We start from the raw sequence: 21,227 nt of genomic DNA on the forward strand, positions 1-21,227 counted from the left end.
CTGTAATTTATATTATACTCAATAACCTAAATCTCCAGCTAAAGTAAAGGAATAGCTCCCCATCTTAATAGGTATTAACAAAAATATATTCTATGTGAACTGTAGCAGTCTCTGGGAACACACATGAACAAAATCCATCATGACAACAAATGAAAAAGCTAGAATAAATAAAATGCAAAACTCAAAATTTACAAGGAAGATATGCATGATGTTGAGATAATTATAATAACAATTTAGGCATCACAACATTTGAAATGTTCCATATGACTGTAAAACACATAACAGAGACTGGTACATGGTCAAATATATATATATAAAAAAAAGTCCTTAGTCATTTGCACTTTAATTTTATACCACTTTTAAAATCTTAAAAAATATATCTTGAAAAAGGAAAAAGTACTCCCCTGGACGTGACATTGAAAATATTACTTGTGGTTTGTTCTCTGAGGCTGAGAAACAATCCTCTCTTTGTACACAACTGGCAAAAGAAAAAACACACCCCATAATTATTTGTGTCGAATATTTGCTATCTCTCATAGGAGGGTCCATCTTCAAAGCAAGTATCTTTGCAGTATAAAAAAGCTAACACTGTCTCTGGTGAGGTTTTGTAAATTTCATAATAACTATATGATGTCTAAAGGGTTAGATTCATGTTAATGCCAAGGTCCTGGCTACTAGGTGGAAGCATATCATTAGCTCCAGGTCCATGGAGTCCTGCCATGCCACTGAGCTGAGACAGCATGGCATTCTGATCTGCACCAAATCCACCTGGGTCTTTAGAGTTGTGCTGAGGCTGTTGGGGAGGTGGAACCATGCCTGAGTGATGCTGCTGAAGGTGGCTGGGATGCGGTGAACCCGTCTGGGTCTGAGGCGAGATGTGGTGGGGCGAGGGCTGTGGTTGCAGGCGCGGGGACGGACTTGAGTGAGGTGGCTGGGACTGGGGTCGTGGGGAGGGCTGAGGGGAACAAACCTGGTTGCTGAGGGAGGATGAGAGCTGTTGGCCCTGCAAATGGGGCGACTGAGACATCTGTTGCTGCGGGCTCATGGGGTTGTTCTGTTGTGCCGGTGAGGTGCCACTGAGATGATGTTGCTGCGCCTGAAGCAGACGTTGATGCAAGGCCTGTTGCAATAATACCTGTGATGTCTGAAGACTGGGACCTCCTTGTGTGGGCTGTGGACCTCCTCCGGGCCCCATGTCGGCACCCTGTGATGCCGCATTCTGCTGCTGTTGCATCTGTAGCTGGTGTTGCTGTGCAAGTCTCTGTTGCAAGGCAGCTGCAGCTTGCTGTTGTGCAGGGTTTCCTGGAAAACTCTGCGGCTGGCCAGGTTGCACACCTTGTAGTGGTTGGCCTCCTGGTGGGACTTGCATGTTACCCTGCTGACCCATGTACCCTTGCTGCTGTTGAAATGTGGCATGATTGCTCATTTGATGCTGCTGCTGTTGTTGTTGCTGCTGTTGCTGTTGTTGTTGTTGTTGCTGCTGCTGAAACTGTAGTTGCTGTTGCCTTCTCATGACCAGATCTCTGAACTGTGGATTTATGTTGGCCATGTTTGGAGCCCCCTGGCCCTGAATACCTTGCTGTTGCTGCTGTTGTTGCTGCTGCAAGGCAGTGACTTGCTGCTGCTGTTGTTGCAATAACGGGCGCTGTTGCATTTGCTGCTGCTGTTGCAATAACGGGCGCTGTTGCATTTGCTGCTGCTGTTGCAATAGCGGGCGCTGTTGCATTTGCTGCTGCTGTTGCAATAGCGGGCGCTGTTGCATTTGCTGCTGCTGTTGGATCTGAGAAAGTTGAGTCTGCATGTTAACACCCTGTCCAAGGTGCAAGGTGCTGGCCACCCCAGCCTGAACACCCACTGGTTGACCTCCCATAGGTCCTGGTCCTCCCTGTGGTCCAGCAGGGCCACCTGTACCTCCTTTATACTTGTGAACCCGTTGCTTGATAAATGCTGCCATTAGTTGTGGGCTAGACCGAAGAATGTTGAGAACTTGCTGCTGCTGTAGGGGAGAGCTTGGAGATCGCAGGGTCCGCAAAAGTTCCTGCAGGGCTCCCTGGGGCAGATTGCCAGCTGCTGCCCCGCTTGCTACGCCACTCTGCAGACCAGCCTGCACCATACTCATCAAGGCATTTCGATTTGGCATTTGGGGTGCTTGCTGTTGTTGCATTTGTTGTGGTTGTTGCTGCTGTGGTTGGGGCTGCATTGTAACCATTCCCGGCTGAGCCATCATGGAAGGTCTCTGCTGGGCTGGCATACCCTGCCCTGCCCACTGTTGCTGCTGAGGCTGAAGTGGTGGGTTCATTCTCGGCTGCTGTAGATGCATTTGTGGTGGCATCTGACCTTGCACACCTGCCTGTTGAGGCTGCTGCTGCTGCATGGGCCCAGATCCCACCATCATTCCCTGAGGTCCTTGCTGCTGCTCCATCTGCACCCTGTTCACTGATGTTTGTGCCTGCGGGGCTAACCCTTGTGGCCCTACCATGCCAATACCAGGGTGGGCTACTCCCATTTGTCCCTGTGGCTGTTGGTGCTGTGGCATCATGCCAGCTTGCGCAGCCTGTCTCTGTAGCAACTGAACCTGTGCCATCTTTCGCTGTGCATCTGCCACTTGCTGAATCTTCATGGCTATCTCCACAGCTGCAGGCGGAGGACCTGAAGGTTGCTGTTGCTGGGACATAGGTGCTGTGCCTGGGTTGCTAGGGAGCTGTGGAGGAGTCGCATGGCCAAGGCCTGGTTTACCCTGGGACTGTGGATTTGGAGAGGGACCTGTGGAATGGGGACCATATTGATTGTGTGGATGCGGGACTTGCCCCAAAGTTTGCTGAGGAACCATTTGGTGCTGTGGTGAGGTCATCATCCCGCCTGCACCTGGCATCTGCTGATACTGGTGGTGGATGGGATGCTGAGGAGGATGCTGGGGAGCTCCAGCTGGGACACCACCTACACCAGGCTGGGGCTGAGACGTAAGATTCGGTGTCAGCTGTGTGGGTGTCTGAGGCGTTGCAGGCTGTGTACCGACCGATGTTGGTGTGCTAGGACCTGTGGCCCCGTTGTTGCCGGGTGATGGAAGACCTCCAGGTGGCCCACCTCCACATGGTGGTGGCTGCCCTACTCGCTGCATGGTGGCCATACGTCTACGCAGCATTTGCGCTTGCTGCAGCCTGTGTTGCAGCTGCTGCTGACGAAGCTTGTGCTTGATGTTGAGACAGAAGGGCACAGGACACTTGTTTTCCTGGCAGTGCTTGGCATGATAGCAACATAGTGCAATGAGTTGCTTACAGATGGGACAGCCACCATTGGTCTTGCGCTTGCAGCCCTTAGTGTGTTGCACCACTCTCTTCATCTTCTGGCAAGATGGCAGAGAGCAATTAGCATTGCGACACTGGCAAGCATGCACCAGTGACTGGATGCAGCGCTGGATGCTGAGACGACGCGAGTCACCAGGGTTCTGAGTAGAAGCTGCAGCTTGGTTGTTGCTCTCATCATCAAGACCCAGTCCAAGTTTCTCCATCTTATGTTCATGGCCCTTGGTGTTGTAGCAAGTGATGCAAAGATCATAATCCTATAAAAGGGAAAAAAAGGATAGTTAAAAAATTTGCAGTGTTTTATCCAACATCAAAGTCCCTTAATGCAGTATTTTTTTAAACCTCTTCACTGACAATCAAAGCACAATCCCTCCTGATATTTCTTACCTCACAAACAGTGCAGTGGAAGCGTGTCTCAACGTGGTGCTTGCATTCATTACACGTGTAGACAAAGCGGTCCTGGCTCTGATTGTGCAGTTCTACTAGCATACACATGGTGCTCCATTTGCCCCGCCTCAGCGAGCTGAATTCAAGGTGCTTGTCTCGCGCAATTGTTAGGAAAGCGTCTCGTCCGTCCATCAGATCACAGGCCATCAGGGGGTCAGGGTCCAAAATGGGCGGAAGGGAATTGGCAGAAGGGCCAGCAATGAGACGAATAACAAAGAAAACCTTGAAATGAAGCAGAGTGTTGACATTTGTGAGTTTGGCCCAAACATGTAATGACAAATGCTTCAAATGTTTGTGGGAGCTACATACCTCTTTGTGTTTCTCCATTGTGGCATAGAGTTTTTGGGATAGATCATTAGAGACATTTGGCATGCCTGGTTTCTTTTTATTGGATCGGCTCAAGCTGCCTTTGTTTTTGCTAGTCTTCTTGCTGTTCTTTTTTTTGGCATTCTTGCTGTCTCCATTGGTTGCCTAGATGGTCAAAATACATTAATCTTAAGCATTAAGTTATAAGAGTTAAGTTTTAAGAATAAATATTAAGTGTTAAAGCAGCTGCACCAGAATTAACTCCACCATCTAGTCAAAAACAAGTGAGGACAGTACCCAGCAAACACAGAACGTTGGCACAACATACCCAACCTTCTAACAACGTTTTAACAACATGGCCAAAAGGTTGCTATAACTATGTTGTGTGGTGAAGGTTGTTACAGCGTTGTCACAATGTTGACATTGAACCACCTTTCAGGGTCATTGCTGAAGGTTGTGCCTAGGGTGTCTGGACAACCACTGGACGACATATGTACTCGTCACTGCCCTGAAGCGCGAAAATCAGCCTTTTAAATTTCAACTGACCATTGGGCCGTCTCTCATTCTTCATTGAGTAATCCATACGTGAGAATTTACCTCAGCTAAATAAGATGCGTAATTATTCAAACACAACCTACAACTTCCTTGTCTAATGTGACATTTATTTGAACATCTTCTGGTCAGGTATGACAAATATTTAATAACTTTATGCCAAAAGTATGAAGCCAAAATGACTTTAATGATGAGTAATTGATTTCAGCGCGTAGCCTACTTGTTAATGTTAATGTTAACGTTAATTTTTTTGGAAACGCTCAGAGAGAAAAAATGTTTGTAACTGCTCGCACAACTGTTTATTTTTTCCTTTAATTTGTCATCTCATTCGTTTCTTTGCTAAATTTTCTCATGTCTGCTCATACTAGTTAACGTTAATCCACTCCCGGTTTTGTTTTCTCACAAATGTATGACTTTTGGAAGTGCAATTTGATTACCATATGCAGTTTTAATAAAGTTGAATTAGGTAACCTTCTATGTCATTTTTACTCTTCAAAGTGTACACTTGCAGATGTTGATTATAATGAATTTACTGTTAGGCCCATAAATAATAATAGAAATAAACTATATTTAAAAAGTATATACTTTTATAACTTATGACTAATTAAAAATTAACCACAAAACATGCTAAATAGGGGATATCTATATCTAGCATAAAAAAAAAATTGGCCAGAACGTCGTCTCTCAGTTGCTGAATGTCGCGCAACAACGTTGCTACAGCCCTGGCACGTCTTACAATTCTACGTTGTTACAATGTTGCAAACACGTAGACAGCGACGTTGCCATAGCAGAAATGCAACGTGCCACAGACGTTGCCACAACGCAAATGTGTTTGCTGGGTAGCTGGCTAAAACACCCAAAGGATGTGTTCAGTTGCTCAGTTTTCTAGATGTACTTTAAAAGTTACTTAGTTTGTTGATGGTAGAAATGTTATGCCCAACAAATATTTTCCTTTGGCACTTGAGTACAGGTTACAAATTTGGTCAATTACTTACATCAATGCTTTCACTAGAGGTGTTGTTCTCCTCTCTCTTCCGTTCTTCCTCCTCCTGTTCCAGCTCTTTAATACTTTCCTCCAACACATTAGGCCAAAAATCACCTTCAAAATATGGGAGCTCCTTCGCACTGGTCAGACGATCCTCTGTTGCCTGCTTGAAAATGTCCTAGGTGAGGAGAAGCATGCAATAATTAGTAAATGACTAGAAGTAACAAGGAAAAGACAATTGTGCAGTATGCTGACTAGAGATGCACCGATACCGATTTAGCCAATTCCGATATCATTTTTTCTAACCACTTTACAGCACACACAAATATTTATTTTCTATCTTTTCTTTAATAGAACATTTTAAATTTTGCATATAGAACAAAGATAATTTTTTGAACAGATAATAGCTATAAAATAGAACTATATAAATTACTCCTGGTGTGGGAAATTCACACACATCTAAAGTGCAGTGTTATGGAAGAACCATTTCCTTCTTTTCATATCCAATATCCAACTAAAAAAATATGATATATTTAGCAAACTAAACTTCTGTATGAAAACAGGGAAAACAGGTAATGGCAATAATATATATATTCTTGCAGTATAAATATATTTCTATATTTTCTGGCTAGTTTACTTTATTTATTTTTTATAATCATAACCATACTTGCAACCAAAACTGAATAATGAAAACAAGTTTAAATTGGTAAATCGTCTACAAATATTTTTGAGTCTTCGTTTTCTTTTCTGACATACTGGAGTTCTTGTTAAAACACACTAGACATAATTATTCTGTGCATTTTGAGCACTTTTTGTGTGAATTAATTTTTAGTTTGTCCATCAAAAGTGTGCTTTCACTTTAATTGAGCGTGAGCAGCGCTGCAAAAATAGACCCGCGCCGAAACCCCCGCTTCACTGCTGCTCACGCGACACTCCTGCTTGACGCTCACGCACTGCTCCTGCTGCCGGTGTGAATGCACTCATTGATTAACATGCACGCCGAAAAAAATACGCGCTGCTCACATTTGTAACCCCGTAATTCACAAGGTTTCCTACATATGCGTTCCGTGTGCACGTGTGATGCTGATGTTGCGCGATGTTAATCATGCGGCGCCCGAGTGCATTTGAGCGGCATAAAATCGGCATATGTCAGACTAACCGGCCGGTCGCCGATCATCGCCGATCACATGAAAATCGGCCAATTCCGGTCACCAGCCGATCAATCGGTGCATCTCTAATGCTGACTTCAACTTAGGGGTGTGCCTGTTTCAGAATTGGTGATGACGGTTATGACGTGAGTCAAATGTGACGGTTCGTAACATAACCGTCGTCGTCGTCGGGGTTTGCGACGTTCGTGACGTTCGTCTGTTACAGGACAACTTAGTTTGAATAAAATTAATATTTGTGTAGTGTTCAATGTTGTTATCAATATAGATACGCGGATGGGGGTATTAGTTCATCCGCAACCGCATCACAAAACTCATCATCATCCGCACCAACGTTTTTTGACCAGATTTCAAAGCCGCACCCGCCCGCCATCCGCTGATTGTTTTGCGGTCTATGGACGATGCAATGCTCTGCTGATGCGAGCCGTAAGAAAGCCTTTGTCTGTTCTAGAAAGGATGCAGCAAAGATATTTAATGCTAATGTATGAGGCATAGGCCTACGCTGAGTTTCATTCATTTACAATGAGATGCGCTCTAGTTCAACTTCACAATGCAATGCAAGTGAACGCGGCGCATTGGAGCCTCAATGTCACGGTTATATTGTCTCCTATATTTATTTATTAAATACATGCAATTGGTTGATGAAACATTTATTAAAATTAAGATACAATTTGTACAAAACGAAATTCGCTTTAAAGAAATGCTTTCTACAAAGCAAAACTTAATGAAGTGGTAAAAATCATGTCTGACGATTTACAAAACAAAACTTCATTAAGTGTTAAAAACCATGTCTCCCGATTGCAAATGTTCATTGCTAATGTTTATTATTGCAAATGTTTTTCATTTGTTTAATAAATCTCATAATGATGGCACATCTCTATATCATAGCTTTTATTTCTATCTCAAATGATTGGCGGTCGCTTGGCAAAGAATCAAATACAGTTGAAAGCGACGTAGACCATTAATAACACAGACTGTTAACAATTGTTTTTAATTAGTATTTAAACATTCTCTATGATAAAAAATGTTTGTAAAAAATATTTTAATAACACGGTTTTGGCGGTTATAGAGTTGTAATGACGGTGTTTAACTATAACCGTCGGTCTCACGGTTATATGCTAACGTCACACCCCTACTTCAACTATAAACTTCTTTTATTGTCAATCAGAAGTACAGCTGTTACAGTACCTTGTAGTCGTGTACAATTCTCTCAGATACTGCTTTGTCAAGCATTTTCTTGTACCACTCTTGTAAGCGTTTAGGTTTGGGAATCTTCTGATCCGATGGGTGGCAGTGGAAGATGTAGTCGTCACCCTCGCTTGGTGGGCAAGCCCAAATGTGGCCAGTGACAAACCCCATTTTTTTAACGTACTCCAAGTATCCAATGAGGATCTCATGATAGACTCCTGTTCTCAGGTGACGGGGTTGGAAAAAGTGCACACTGTCTAGATAGGAGATGTACACACGTCTGCAAGGAGAGAGAAAGACAGAGGATATCGATCACAAAGTTACTTGAGTTTCTCAGACCCCTTTGTAATGCCATCCATGTGCACATTAAAGAAGATTCGGTGTGTGCCTGTGCGTCTTGGTTTTTTTAACCTTTGATTGGGCTGAGGGCAGTCGGAGCCGTATTCTTGCACGTGCATTCCAAAGAAGCAGACATCTGTTCCGTCAATATCCTCAAATGCAAACAGAGCTTTTGTCCTGTACGGGAATGACTCTGACATCTCGCCGCTATCAACAAACCTGTAATAGAAAGGCAGTACACGTTTTAGATATTTTCATGGTGACCATTAAAAAGATAATTTCTGAAAAAGACACTACCATAAAGGAATGAGGTCTCTGGAATTTTTACAGTTACTGGATCAAAGATCCATGCATTAATCCACTTTCCATCAATATACTATACAAACTTGGGTATTACAATGTTGTTTTTTTCATCTGCCTAAAGGCATTTAGTTTAGAAGTGATTTGAAGAAGTCAAAGCATTCTGAAGTCATTTAATTTTAATGATGGCAATGCAAGGTAGTCGTGTCCAAGTTAAAATCAGTAAAAATAAATAAATAAATAAAATAAATCCCCACCTATGACTATATTTTTAAAAGCTATTGCAGTTCAATAACTTTCAAAGACTAAGAGTTGTTATTTTTAACTAAAACTAAAAAACATGTTTTGTTCATTCAAATAAAGCTGAAATAAAACAAATATTAAATGAAAAAAAATTAAACTTAAAAGAAATGTTGCCTGAAATAAACAAATAAAAACTAAGAAATATTACAAAATCTAATAAAATGAAAACAAAAGCACAGAATAAAATGACTAAAACCTCAACTAAAATTGAAAATCTAATACTAAAAGCAAATTCAAAATATTAATAAATACAATAATAGTACATAAATTATACTAAAATAACACTGGTTAGGGCATTCAGTAGTATAAATACCTACTACAACCAACAATACAGCAACTTGATGACCTTCAATGACAAAATCATTGTGTGAACAAATGTATTACTGCATGTAAGGTTATGGAACATTGTCGTGTTTCATAATAATCACAAGTATAATAAAAATCACATGAAATAAAGCAAAAAGTTCAAAATTCCAAAACCTTAAAAGAAACAACATAAAACTCTGCACTGTCCCTCACCTGGACTTCATGCCAGGTTTGACCTCCACTACTTTATCAGAGACGTGGACCACACGGATGGTGACATCACCAGATTCTGGATGAGTATGACGCTTCAGATAGTCGTTCACTCGTGTCTCCAGGTAGTTACCAAGCTTTGTCTGAGGAAGCCCTGGGATAAAGAGAAAGTAGAGCATGGAATTTAAAATAATACAAATATAGCATTTTATAGTACAGCATGAAAATCTGGTATAAAACAGTGCAACACTGCATAGTCACACTCAAGATCTGCCTATATATATACATATATATATTTTTTTTTTATTACATGGCTCCCTGCAATACTTGATTGGTCAAGAATGGCATTCTATAAGCAAAAACAATTTTGGGGATTGCAGATTTTTAAAGCTCACACTTACTCTTTGCACAGTATTTATTCTCCTTCCTTGTTGCATTGGCTTTTTTCAGACAGCCTCCACAAACAAACCTGAATGGATGAGATTAAGGGAGAGAGGGACATTTGAAAACATAGAAAACTGTGTCAGATCTCTGGTTATGCTGATATTTTTTGCTCTATACATAAATTAAAAAGGCTGACTTTATATAAATGTTTCAAAAAAATTTTTTTTTGAAAACTGACCATTTGTTGACTCCATTTATTAAGAGTTTTTTTTTTAGCCCTATTTTGAAGTAGAAAGTGTCAAATAAAAGTAGCTCACCCTGATGGCCAAATTGTCTCATTGTGCAGAACGCATATCTGATGCATTTTTCGACCACAGTCGCCACATTCCATCAGTCTGAGGAAGAGGAGCGTAAACAAAGGTCAGACGACAACAACAAATCCACGCCGTGACTACAAGCAAACTTGAGTTGAGACAATCGGAGCGAGCAAATATGTAAAAAAGCAAACATACAGTTCGGGGTCGAGGGTGTCATTCTTTTTCCTTTGAAACTGATCTTTATTGATGGACCTGAGAAGAGAAAACGAGAGACAGAGAAGAGGAGGCCGCCCAATCGAGTGGGTCATGAGAATCACTGAACAAATGCTCAACGGTATGAGATACTGAGGAATAACTAGGGCTGGGCGGTATATCGAGTTTGTATGATATATCGATATAATCTTTTTAAACGATATGGAATGAGGCAATACCGTTTATATCGATGAGCACATCTGAAAAATAGATGAGGACGCAGTGTGAGCTCCTGCAGTGAAAGTACTTAGTACAGTTTGTCCTAAACATGACACACGCTTATATTAAGGGCTTCAAAATAACTGGTAAGATACAGTTAACAAGTTTTAAGCAGCCTTGACCCTTGACCTTGACCTTGATACTGTTGCTGACTGACAGATATATACTTGCGCTGTTTAATGAGTTTGAGATGTGGTGCTTTCCTCAGTGCTTAACATACATTTCACAGGTATATTCTCCATCTATAAATGTTAGAAAGTCAAACAAATATGTCCATTTCACTGTCAGGAGAGGACAAGCTTCTGTAAGTGAATCTCCGCTAAAGTTCAAGCTTCCGTGAATGAGCGCCAAACAGACGGAGCACAATAGAATAGTAGCGCAATAATTCTGACTAAAATATACATATTGCTCAAATATTTGTTGTTGGAGAATTTTAAACCTACAAGTATATTTTTATGAAAGTGACCATTATAATGGGGTAATCAAATGCAGGCTAATATATTAAGTTTGTGCTTTTGTTTTTATTTTCATTTTTAGTTTAGCCTTTAGTCAATTTAAAAACAAAAGCATTATTTTTGTTTTTAGATTGTAATGTTGCAATGTTAGAATGTAATGTGATTTTTACCACCTTTTTGTACATAATATATTGCATAGCCAACATTCACTATATTTGTTTCCATATCCTTCAATATCAACATTGTTTGTAGGATATCATTGGGCAGGATGTGAATTATTTATTTATTTTTTAAATAAATAAATACAGATTTTCTTTATCCAAATAGAAAAATGTAGAAAGTACTGAGATATATATCGTATATCGCCATTTAACCAAAAAATACCGAGATATGATTTTTTGGCCATATCGCCCAGCCCTAGGAATAACGTCATGGCAATAACAATGAAGCAGAAGATCGAAACACAAACTTGTAGATGGGTTACTCACGTTTGAGGCTGGGTTGGATCGTCCCCCAGGGACACATTCTCCCCCTGGATTTCGTTGAAACACTTCTCACAGAAGTGGTACCTGTCAGCAAGAAGCCCATATTTGGGTGAACTAGACCGTTCGCCAAGAGCACAGCCAATCACAGTGAGGGCACGTGGAAGCAGGCACCAATCAGGGCAGGGCAGGCCAGGAGACAGGCACACACAGGAGAAGGCAGGTTCGTCGCCGGGAGCAGCCAATCATGAAGCAGGGATTTTGTGTGGGCAGATTGATTGATTGGTTGCGTGTAAATTTCGGAGCGGATGATTGGTCACATCAAAGCAGGCCAATGCAGACATCACAAGCGTTAAAAAAGGAGGGAGAGAAAGGGGGGAGGAGGAGGGCAGAATGAATATTTTAAAAAAGTGTGAGAAACAAAACTGTTATGAGGGACAAAGAGCTAAGTGTTGGACAGGTGGAGGGGTGGGTCAGATGTAGAAGTAGTAAATGAAACCAAAAGAGAGAGAGCAGGAAGCCGAGGCAAAGCATAGACGGTCTTCCCTCATGTCCACTGAGCTCCAAAACAACCGTGACGCCCAGAGGAGCGAGGGACAACAATGGACAGAGTGAATGAGAAGAATGAGAACAGGAGCAACAGAGACCCATCATCCTTCCAGTGCATTTTAAAGAGGGTCCCAAGATTCATTACCAAAACAAAATGTGTGACAGATGAACAGTTAGTACACCCTGAAGTTGGCAGCATGAACTCTTGTGAAAGAACTAGCCAATTTTCAGAAATTTTAATATTATACTTTCTGTCAATCTCAAAAAACATATCCAGGTCACATGACGCCCTAAAAACCACTATAAAAAAAAGAGGATATTTTGCATAAAGACCATTGAGATTTGACATGATCATCATACGAGTTTATTTATTTAAATGCAGCATAAAAGGCAATGCAAATACATATTATTAATAACAGTGTTGTTACATTACAGCCTTTTATTTTTAATGTAAGAATATTGTGCACCATTTTAATAACAAATCCAAATGTAATAATTTAATGTTAATTTACATTTTTTATTATTATTAAAATATAAAAAAATAAAAGCTTATAACAATGTAATTGTTATTAAATAATATTTTCAATGTTTTACTAAAAATAATAATAAATTATATAACAACACCATCCCGTTTATGTTATAACCTTTTATTTTTAATAGGATTTTAATTATCAAAATAATATAATAACAACACAAATTAATGTTGTTATACTACATCATTTTTATTATTTATAAAAGAAAAAAAGTAAAAGCTTAACATAACACAGTGTAATTGGTTATAATGTATATATATATATATATATATATATATATATATATATATATATATATATATATATATATATATATATATGTGTGTGTGTATGTGTATGTATGTGTATATATATAACAAATTTATGTTGTTACATAATATTATTTTGATTATTATCATCATCATTACTACAACATTAAATTTTTTATAATATAAACATTTATTTTCAATGTTTTAATAATAATCATAATTTTATTATCATCATTGTTGCCTTTGTGGATTTTAAATAACAAATATTTCATTAAAATCTGCATGAAGCCAAAAATAATATTATTAATAATAATTATTATTATTGATTTTATGCTGATTTAAATAAAAATAAAAAATACTATAGTAGCATTAACATACATTAGTATCATTTTTATACAACGAAAAGTGAGCTTCATATTAACTCCAAAGTAGCCAAATTAATACAAAAATGTATATTTGTTTAGCGCCGAAACCTGTAATTCTGGTGAAAGATACTAACCGCAAAACTCTTATGGCAAAGACTAAGATGATGCAAGTCAGAAAATTGGCAATGATTTTCACTGACGCATTAGAGGAAGTGCATCCTTCTTATTAGCACTTTGTTTTTTGAGTTCGTAGCTACCAACTGAGGTAATCAACACAAATACTTGCCAACACACCTGCCAATAAAAGTTAACTGCAAGAACATCAACGAAAACCTCAAAACAGAATTGGAGACAAAAATGCAGACCCTCTTTAAAATGGCCATTTAAAATCAGGAAAAGAGCAGAGAAGTGAAATGTGCTCTATTTTGCCACCGAAAGTCAAATCAAGAGGCCTGAAATTCAACAACACCCTGATGTGGGAAATGTGTGCTCAAAGCAGAACAGCATTTACATTTTCACAAAGCACACCTCTCACCACTTTAAAAATACTCACCTGAATCTTTTAACATACAAAAACACAACGTCTATCACATCTGAATGTGTGTGTTTATGAAAGTGTTCAGAAAACCAACAGCTTTCAGAACACTTCCTTCTACCGCTGGGCTGCTTCACATGAAACTGATTTTAGGCTGAAATGCAAATGTGTGATGATATGCCTGATGAGGTCAGTAAATTACCCATCAGGCCACATTCACTGTGATATAACTATTCTTATGAATATAATAACTTGCTTCAGTTTGTATGTACAATTATAGACCCAATTGAAGTCACTTTGAACTTTCAAGTGGTTATTCTTACTCTAATATAATTGATAACTCAGTTTTAGAATGGTTATACCGCTTAGTATTAAAGAAAAGGGTGTGAGTGATTATGCGTGTAGTGTGAATATAGTGTATAGTGTGTATAATACTGACCTGTTCTGGTAACTGAAGTAGGCAGCGTCTCGGGGGATGGTGCACAGCTGTTTGCCATAGCAGCATAGAGTTTGAGGAGAAAACTCCAACTGAGAGATGGAAAAAGAGGGATAAAGGGGTTCAAAGAAAGAGAAAGTTGCAATATTCCATTATTTTTGGTCAAATAATGACATTAAAGCAATAAACCACAACAAACACCACAACTTAACCGTGGTAAAAACACTGTAAAAAGTGGCATAATTTTGTACATAACAAATGTCATCTTTTGTCATATTTCTACTTCATAGAAATATTAAAAACAAAAATGTATAATAATAAAAATAGAACCAATTTATAATAGTATAGTACATATTTAAAGGGATAGTTCAGGATTTTAGACACGAATCTCTATAGCTTCCCCATAAGCAGTGTGGTGCATTGACCATGACTTACCCCCGACAGCGTCCTGTGAGCCGAGCTCCGGTCCAGTTTTGGTCAAGATGAAATTAGTCCGGCAAGTTTGCTGGGGTCACGGCAATAAAGCTTTTTTCTTCTCAAATCAATATGTGTTCAAAAGAGTGATATATTTGCAGCACAAAACCGCTGTCTATGGAGAGGTCAGACCTCGTAATGGCTTGGCACTATTTTCTTCCCCGTCATATCACTGCGCGCTGCCGCTACCTACAGCCAGCTGGGAGCCGCGCACGTGTCACTTTGTTTACAGCTCGTAAAGAGAACGATAACATGTCTGACTACAGCAGCGACGATGACAACATTGACTTCGACACACAGCCAAAAGGATATCTTTACGAACCTGAATACACAGATGACGAGTTACGCCAGATGGAGTTAGAAAGGACAGAAAGAGAGAGAAAGCGCCACATCTTTGTTTGTACAGTCCGGATAGTCACAAGTCCGCACCATTTTCTACAAAGCTTGTACAAACTGATCGCTCTTGGTGAGTAGCTATGTTAGCTCGTTCGTGTAGCTGTTCTGAGCACGTAAACACTGCTGTAAACACTGCCGAACAACTGAAAAAGTGGTGTGCGCCTGCGCAGCTCGCAGCTGGCTGTAGGTAGCGGCAGCGCGCAGTGATATGACAGGGGAGAAAATAGTGCCAAAGCCATTACGAGGTCTGACCTCTCCATAGACAACGTTTTAGTGACGCAAATATATCACTCTTTTGAACACATATTGATTTGAGAAGAAAAAAGCTTTATTGCCGTGACCCCAGCAATCTTGCCGGACTTATTTCATCTTGACCAAAACTGGACCGGAGCTCGGCTCACAGGACGCTGTCGGGGGTAAGTCATGGTCAATGCACCACACTGCTTATGGGGAAGCTATAGAGATTCATGTCTAAAATCCTGAACTATCCCTTTAACATACATTTCTTGCTGGAAGAATCATTGTATGTTAATTAACAATAATAATAATAATAATAATAGGTCTATTATTAAATAAGCTTGGTATTATATGATAGTGTATTATAATCTTATTAATTAATAAGAATAGTAAGTATTTATAATCATATAATAATGCATTTTTAACATACATTTATGGTAAGTATTGACTAAACTGCTTGCTGGAAGAATCACTGTATATTTCATAATAATAAGCATTTAACATACATTTAATGCATTGCAATTTTGCTTGCTGGAAGAATTACTGTAAATAATAAAACAATTATACTACTAATGATAGTTATATTTTTAAATAAGTTTGGTATAATATGGTAGTATATTGTAATTCATATTAATAAATAACAATAGCAAGTATTTATAATAATATAATAATACATATTTACACAATTATATCACAATAATGCATATAACATACATTCAAGGCAAATATTAACTACTGCTTGCTGGAAGAATCATTTTATATTTCATAGTAATGAGTTAATTATGACATTTCTGTATTAAATGGTAGTATATTACAATATGCTTAATTTGTATTGTAATTGTAATATACTTACATTATTAATGATAATAATAAGCATTTAACATACATTCAATGCATTGCAATTTTGCTTGCTGGAAGAATTACTGCTAATAATAACAATGATACTACTAATGATAGTTGTATAGTACCAAACATATTTAATAATGTTCGTATAGTATTATTATTATTACATTAATAATAATAAAAAATGATAATAACAGTAAAAATAATGATTATTATTAGCATTAATGCTAATTAATGTGCATCACAAAAACTGTGATGCACACACACACACACACACACACACACACACGGCTCACCTTCCTTCCACAGCAGTACCCCATTTCCTGCATAACGGGGTCTATTTCCTGTTCAAACACCTCGGCCAGTTTGGAGCAGTATTTATATACCCGTGACGTCTTCCTGTTATACAGCCAGGCGTTATTGAACATCAGCCACACGTCGTCCACGTACTGCCAGGGCTCCTGGTACTGACCCGTGTCCAGCTTACGCTTGATAGTGGACAAGTCCATCGGGTTTTTTACTATGTCAAAGTAGTCCTGGAGGACGGAGTCCAGACCACAGCAAGCAGCGTGAAGGATGAAGGCCATCATTGTCATTATCATCATGAGATGAAATCAAGTTCCAGTCAGACGGAGCAATGGATGGTGGCCCGGCGGGTTGAGAATCAGGGGGAGAGAAGAGGGTGCAGGGGGACAATGTTGAGCGCTGTAGAAGAGGTTCACATGCACAAACAGAGAAAAACGTAACAGACTCCCACTGCCTCACTCAAATCTGTACCCTATTTATCTCCCGTTCTCCCACACACACAGAAAAACACACACATATCTGGGCCAGCGCCAGCGATGGCAGACGAACTGGGGTGGGCAAAGATATTTCAACATAATATGGTCAGATAGTAGTTTGAATCGCATTGAAAATGTCAAGAAATGCCTGGAAAATTATATTTTGCGTAAAGAAAATTAAGCAAATTTTTAAGACTTCTTTATTTTCATGACAATCTAATTTAATATCATTGTATACAATGACAATTAACCTCCCCCAGCGGTATTGATATATTGCTTAAATTGTAAGTATACATCATTAGCAGAAGTATTAGCAGTAAAAAAAATATGTGATGATTTTAAATAATAATAATAATAATTATTATTATTGTTATGATAACAAAAAAAATATATATTTATTAAATCTAGATTAAAAAATTAAGACAGATGTGCTTAAGTGTACAATAAATATACAGTGAGGAAAATAAGTATTTGAACACCCTGCTATTTTGCAAGTTCTCCCACTTGGAAATCATGGAGGGGTCTGAAATTGTCATCGTAGGTGCATGTCCACTGTGAGAGACATAATCTAAAAAAAAAATCCTGAAATCACAATGTATGATTTTTTAACTATTTATTTGTATGATACAGCTGCAAATAAGTATTTGAACACCTGTCTATCAGCTAGAATTCTGACCCTCAAAGACCTGTTAGTCTGCCTTTAAAATGTCCACCTCCACTCCATTTATTATCCTAAATTAGATGCACCTGTTTGAGGTCGTTAGCTGCATAAAGACACCTGTCCACCCCATACAATCAGTAAGAATCCAACTACTAACATGGCCAAGACCAAAGAGCTGTCCAAAGACACTAGAGACAAAATTGTACACCTCCACAATTGACTTCCATAGTATATTTTTTTCCTACTATGGAAGTCATTGGGACCCAAAAACTGTCTGGTTACTGACATTCTTCTAAATATCTTCCTTTCTGTTCAGCAGAAGAAAGAAATTCATACAGCTTTGAAACAACATGAGGGTGAGTATATGATGACAGAATTTTCATTTTAAAAGTGAACTTCTCCTTTAAGTTTGCCAATGACCATTTGGATGATCCAGAGGAGTCATGGGAGAAAGTCATGTGGTCAGATGAGACCAAAATAGAACTTTTGGGTCATAATTCCACTAAACGTGTTTGGAGGAAGAAGAATGATGAGTACCATCCCAAGAACACCATCCCTACTGTGAAGCTTGGGGGTGGTAGCATCATGCTTTGGGGGTGTTTTTCTGCACATGGGACAGGGCGACTGCACTGTATTAAGGAGAGGATGACCGGGGCCATGTATTGCGAGATTTTGAGGAACAACCTCCTTCCCTCAGTTAGAGCATTGAAGATGGGTCGAGGCTGGGTCTTCCAACATGACAATGACCCGAGGCACACAGCCAGGATAACCAAGGAGTGGCTCTGTAAGAAGCATATCAAGGTTCTGGTGTGGCCTAGCCAGTCTCCAGACCTAAACCCAATAGAGAATCTTTGGAGGGAGCTCAAACTCCGTGTTTCTCAGCGACAGCCCAGAAACCTGACTGATCTAGAGAAGATCTGTGTGGAGGAGTGGGCCAAAATCCCTCCTGCAGTGTGTGCAAACCTGGTGAAAAACTACAGGAAACGTTTGACCTCTGTAATTGCAAACAAAGGCTACTGTACCAAATATTAATATTGATTTTCTCAGGTGTTCAAATACTTATTTGCAGCTGTATCATACAAATAAATAGTTAAAAAAATCATACATTGTGATTTCTGGATTTTTTTTTTAGATTATGTCTCTCACAGTGGACATGCACCTACGATGACAATTTCAGACCCCTCCATGATTTCTAAGTGGGAAAACTTGCAAAATAGCAGGGTATTCAAATACTTATTTTCCTCTCTGTATATAAATATATTAATAATAAACAAAAGTTTATTAATTTTAAATCCAATGTAATCCAATGTATTCATTTCACATCTGGAGGACAGCCTGGATGAAAAATGAATCCATTTCGCCAAACAAACAGGGTTTCTAGGGGGTGATGTTGGCAGGGTTAGCGTTTAGGGTACAGTAAGCTGAGGTGAGCACAAGCGAGGTGATATCGTCACAGACACATTAAATTACATTAGCGCAGCTATGAGCGTTTACACGACAAAGCACAGCAGGACTCCCTTCTTTACAGTCCAACAGCACAAATCATCAAAGACACAGTAAAAATACATTCCTTCAAGGTGTCGACCCCACAGTACTCAGGTTGTGTGCCACAAAGAGTTTTTTTTTTTTATTATTATTGACTTGTGATACTAATAAAAACTTGAGTTTTACAGCAGTTTACTTTGAGGTTTTGGTTCATATCAAAAGATCTCTGCAGGGTTCCTGTAACCACCAGCAGCATCTGACATGTTGCAATAACATCTATTAAAATATTGAAATTACAGTGTTTACAATAGTCACCTGATCTATGCCCACACAACCATACGAGTCCTTCAAACTGACGCGACGGGGGCGACACCAATGCCAGGACAAACAGGTGTTTCAAACAAACATACATGAACAAACACTGATCTGACACCAGTGAAGAGAGTGAATAAACCCAGAATCATTATAAGCACTTTGAAGTTACACATGAGTTATTTTATCTTCAGGGTTCCCACACCTTTTGACCAATAAATGTCTGACTTTTTTAGTTGTCTGTGATAACTGGATGAGGATTTTTGCAGACATTTTGTTCAAATTTACTTTGTATTTTTGGTGATATTTGGTGGCAGTGGTGGGATGGCTAACTGCAAAATGGTGCCGAAAGTTACATTTTTAGGTCAAACATCACTCTCTTTGTCTGTAATGTTTGCTTGTCATACCTTAAATGGAGCCAGTGCATCATTTCATCAAATCACTGCTAAAGCAGCAAAATAACCAGAATAGCAGGAAACTCATATTCAGTCAACTGATCCCATCATGCAACACATGACAATAAACATTTGTGGCTATTTAACACAAATGAAAGCCAATTGTACTTGATCAGTGTATACATTTTAATCTGCTATGCTGGTTATAGCCAAAAAATAAATAAAAAATTGGCCATAACTCTGGGGATTGATGGTAGACTTAGCTTTTATGTGGCAAAATAAAACAAATGTGATGGATTAAAGCTCAGGTTAAAATAATGAGCTACATGGGAGTTTAAGCAGATGACAGCAAAACCTATACTAAACGAACAAAGACAATAAGGCCAGCACAGGCTATGAGATCATTCAGAGCGGTTTCATTTTGTTGATAAGATTTAAAACAAACTAGTTCAAAGTGGCAGTTTATTTTCACCATTTCAGTATATCTACATAACATTCCTCAGTTTAAGTAAATTGCTTAAATAAAACAAAATTAAAAGCTTAAGTCTGTAATATTTGCAGCATTAACATCACCATTGGATAAAATAAAAAAAAAATTCAAACAAGTTTCCCAAACATCCTGTCAGCCACTGGTTCACAAAAATATATATATATAAATTTAGTCCCACCCCAACCCCATTGGTTCAATCAAAGTTGTGCTGTTGGACTGGTCAAAAAATGGCTTAAGTCACATCAGCACATTAATCTAAAATTTTAATGAGAAAAGAATTACAAACATCAGCTTTAAGGTTTTAAATCCTCCTGATGTGTCTTTTTTACGGGATGAAGACACATCGACCGCAAGAACAGACGTTCATAGTCTGCGCTGCCTTATTTTCACTCTTCTTTTCTGACAGAAACGCTACAAAAGCAAACTTGCAACGTCTCTCTCACATCCACACACACAAGACACAACAGCAGGCAGAAGAGGAAGAGAGGGGTAAAGGTAAAAAAAAGAAAAAAAAGGAAAAAGTAATGAGACTAGAACTGAAAAGTGCTAGGTTGTTTGTAGCATAATGCGTGCCAGCGCAGGCCCTTACCAGGTTAGTTTTGTTACTAGTTCGAATACGTACGGGTATTCCCAGTAACTGGGGGTCCACCGGCTGCCGGAAGGGCAGCGACTCTGGGTCCTGTCTGTACAGAGCTTCCAGAGTGGGCATTAAAGCCTGGCGGAGCTCGTCGGGCTTAAAGACTGATGGAGAGGAAGGAAATGAAGGAAGCAGCAGAGTCAGGAATCAGGTACATATTCATATGAAAATCATAAGTACTGATTTCAAAGCAGTGTTTGTCCTTCATATTAAACTGCGAAAAAGGAATATGAACAAGCACCTGCTGATTCTAGATCAGAATTAGTAGATTTCATGCAATGAGACCTGATGTTTTTCCCTAGTTTTAACACCATATAAAATGAATTACAATAGCAG

General features: G+C 39.1%; 1 protein-coding gene across 14 annotated transcripts in view; it reads right to left on the reverse strand.

The window, feature by feature from the left end:
• Positions 1-144: 144 nt before the first annotated feature.
• The window catches only part of ep300b (EP300 lysine acetyltransferase b), a 45,521-nt gene continuing 24,438 nt past the window's right edge, over positions 145-21,227 (reverse strand). For 6 of the 14 annotated variants that reach the window (XM_079888715.1, XM_079888710.1, XM_079888714.1 and 3 more), the window contains exons 17-30: positions 20,844-20,995; positions 16,426-16,665; positions 14,183-14,271; positions 11,520-11,630; positions 10,301-10,357; positions 10,106-10,183; positions 9,806-9,873; positions 9,408-9,558; positions 8,358-8,504; positions 7,947-8,226; positions 5,603-5,770; positions 4,059-4,220; positions 3,690-3,971; positions 145-3,559 (exon numbers count right to left, since the gene is read on the reverse strand). In XM_079888715.1, the coding sequence (XP_079744841.1) occupies positions 635-3,559; positions 3,690-3,971; positions 4,059-4,220; positions 5,603-5,770; positions 7,947-8,226; positions 8,358-8,504; positions 9,408-9,558; positions 9,806-9,873; positions 10,106-10,183; positions 10,301-10,357; positions 11,520-11,630; positions 14,183-14,271; positions 16,426-16,665; positions 20,844-20,995 (4,910 nt within the window). In that variant the 3' untranslated portion in view covers positions 145-634. The remainder of the gene's footprint in view (positions 3,560-3,689; positions 3,972-4,058; positions 4,221-5,602; positions 5,771-7,946; positions 8,227-8,357; positions 8,505-9,407; positions 9,559-9,805; positions 9,874-10,105; positions 10,184-10,300; positions 10,358-11,519; positions 11,631-14,182; positions 14,272-16,425; positions 16,666-20,843; positions 20,996-21,227) is intronic. The other 8 variants (XM_079888709.1, XM_079888713.1, XM_079888718.1 and 5 more) reach the window with 3 other exon arrangements.

Source organism: Squalius cephalus (genome assembly GCF_949319135.1).
Source record: "Squalius cephalus genome assembly, chromosome: 1".
NCBI lineage: Eukaryota > Metazoa > Chordata > Actinopteri > Cypriniformes > Leuciscidae > Squalius > Squalius cephalus.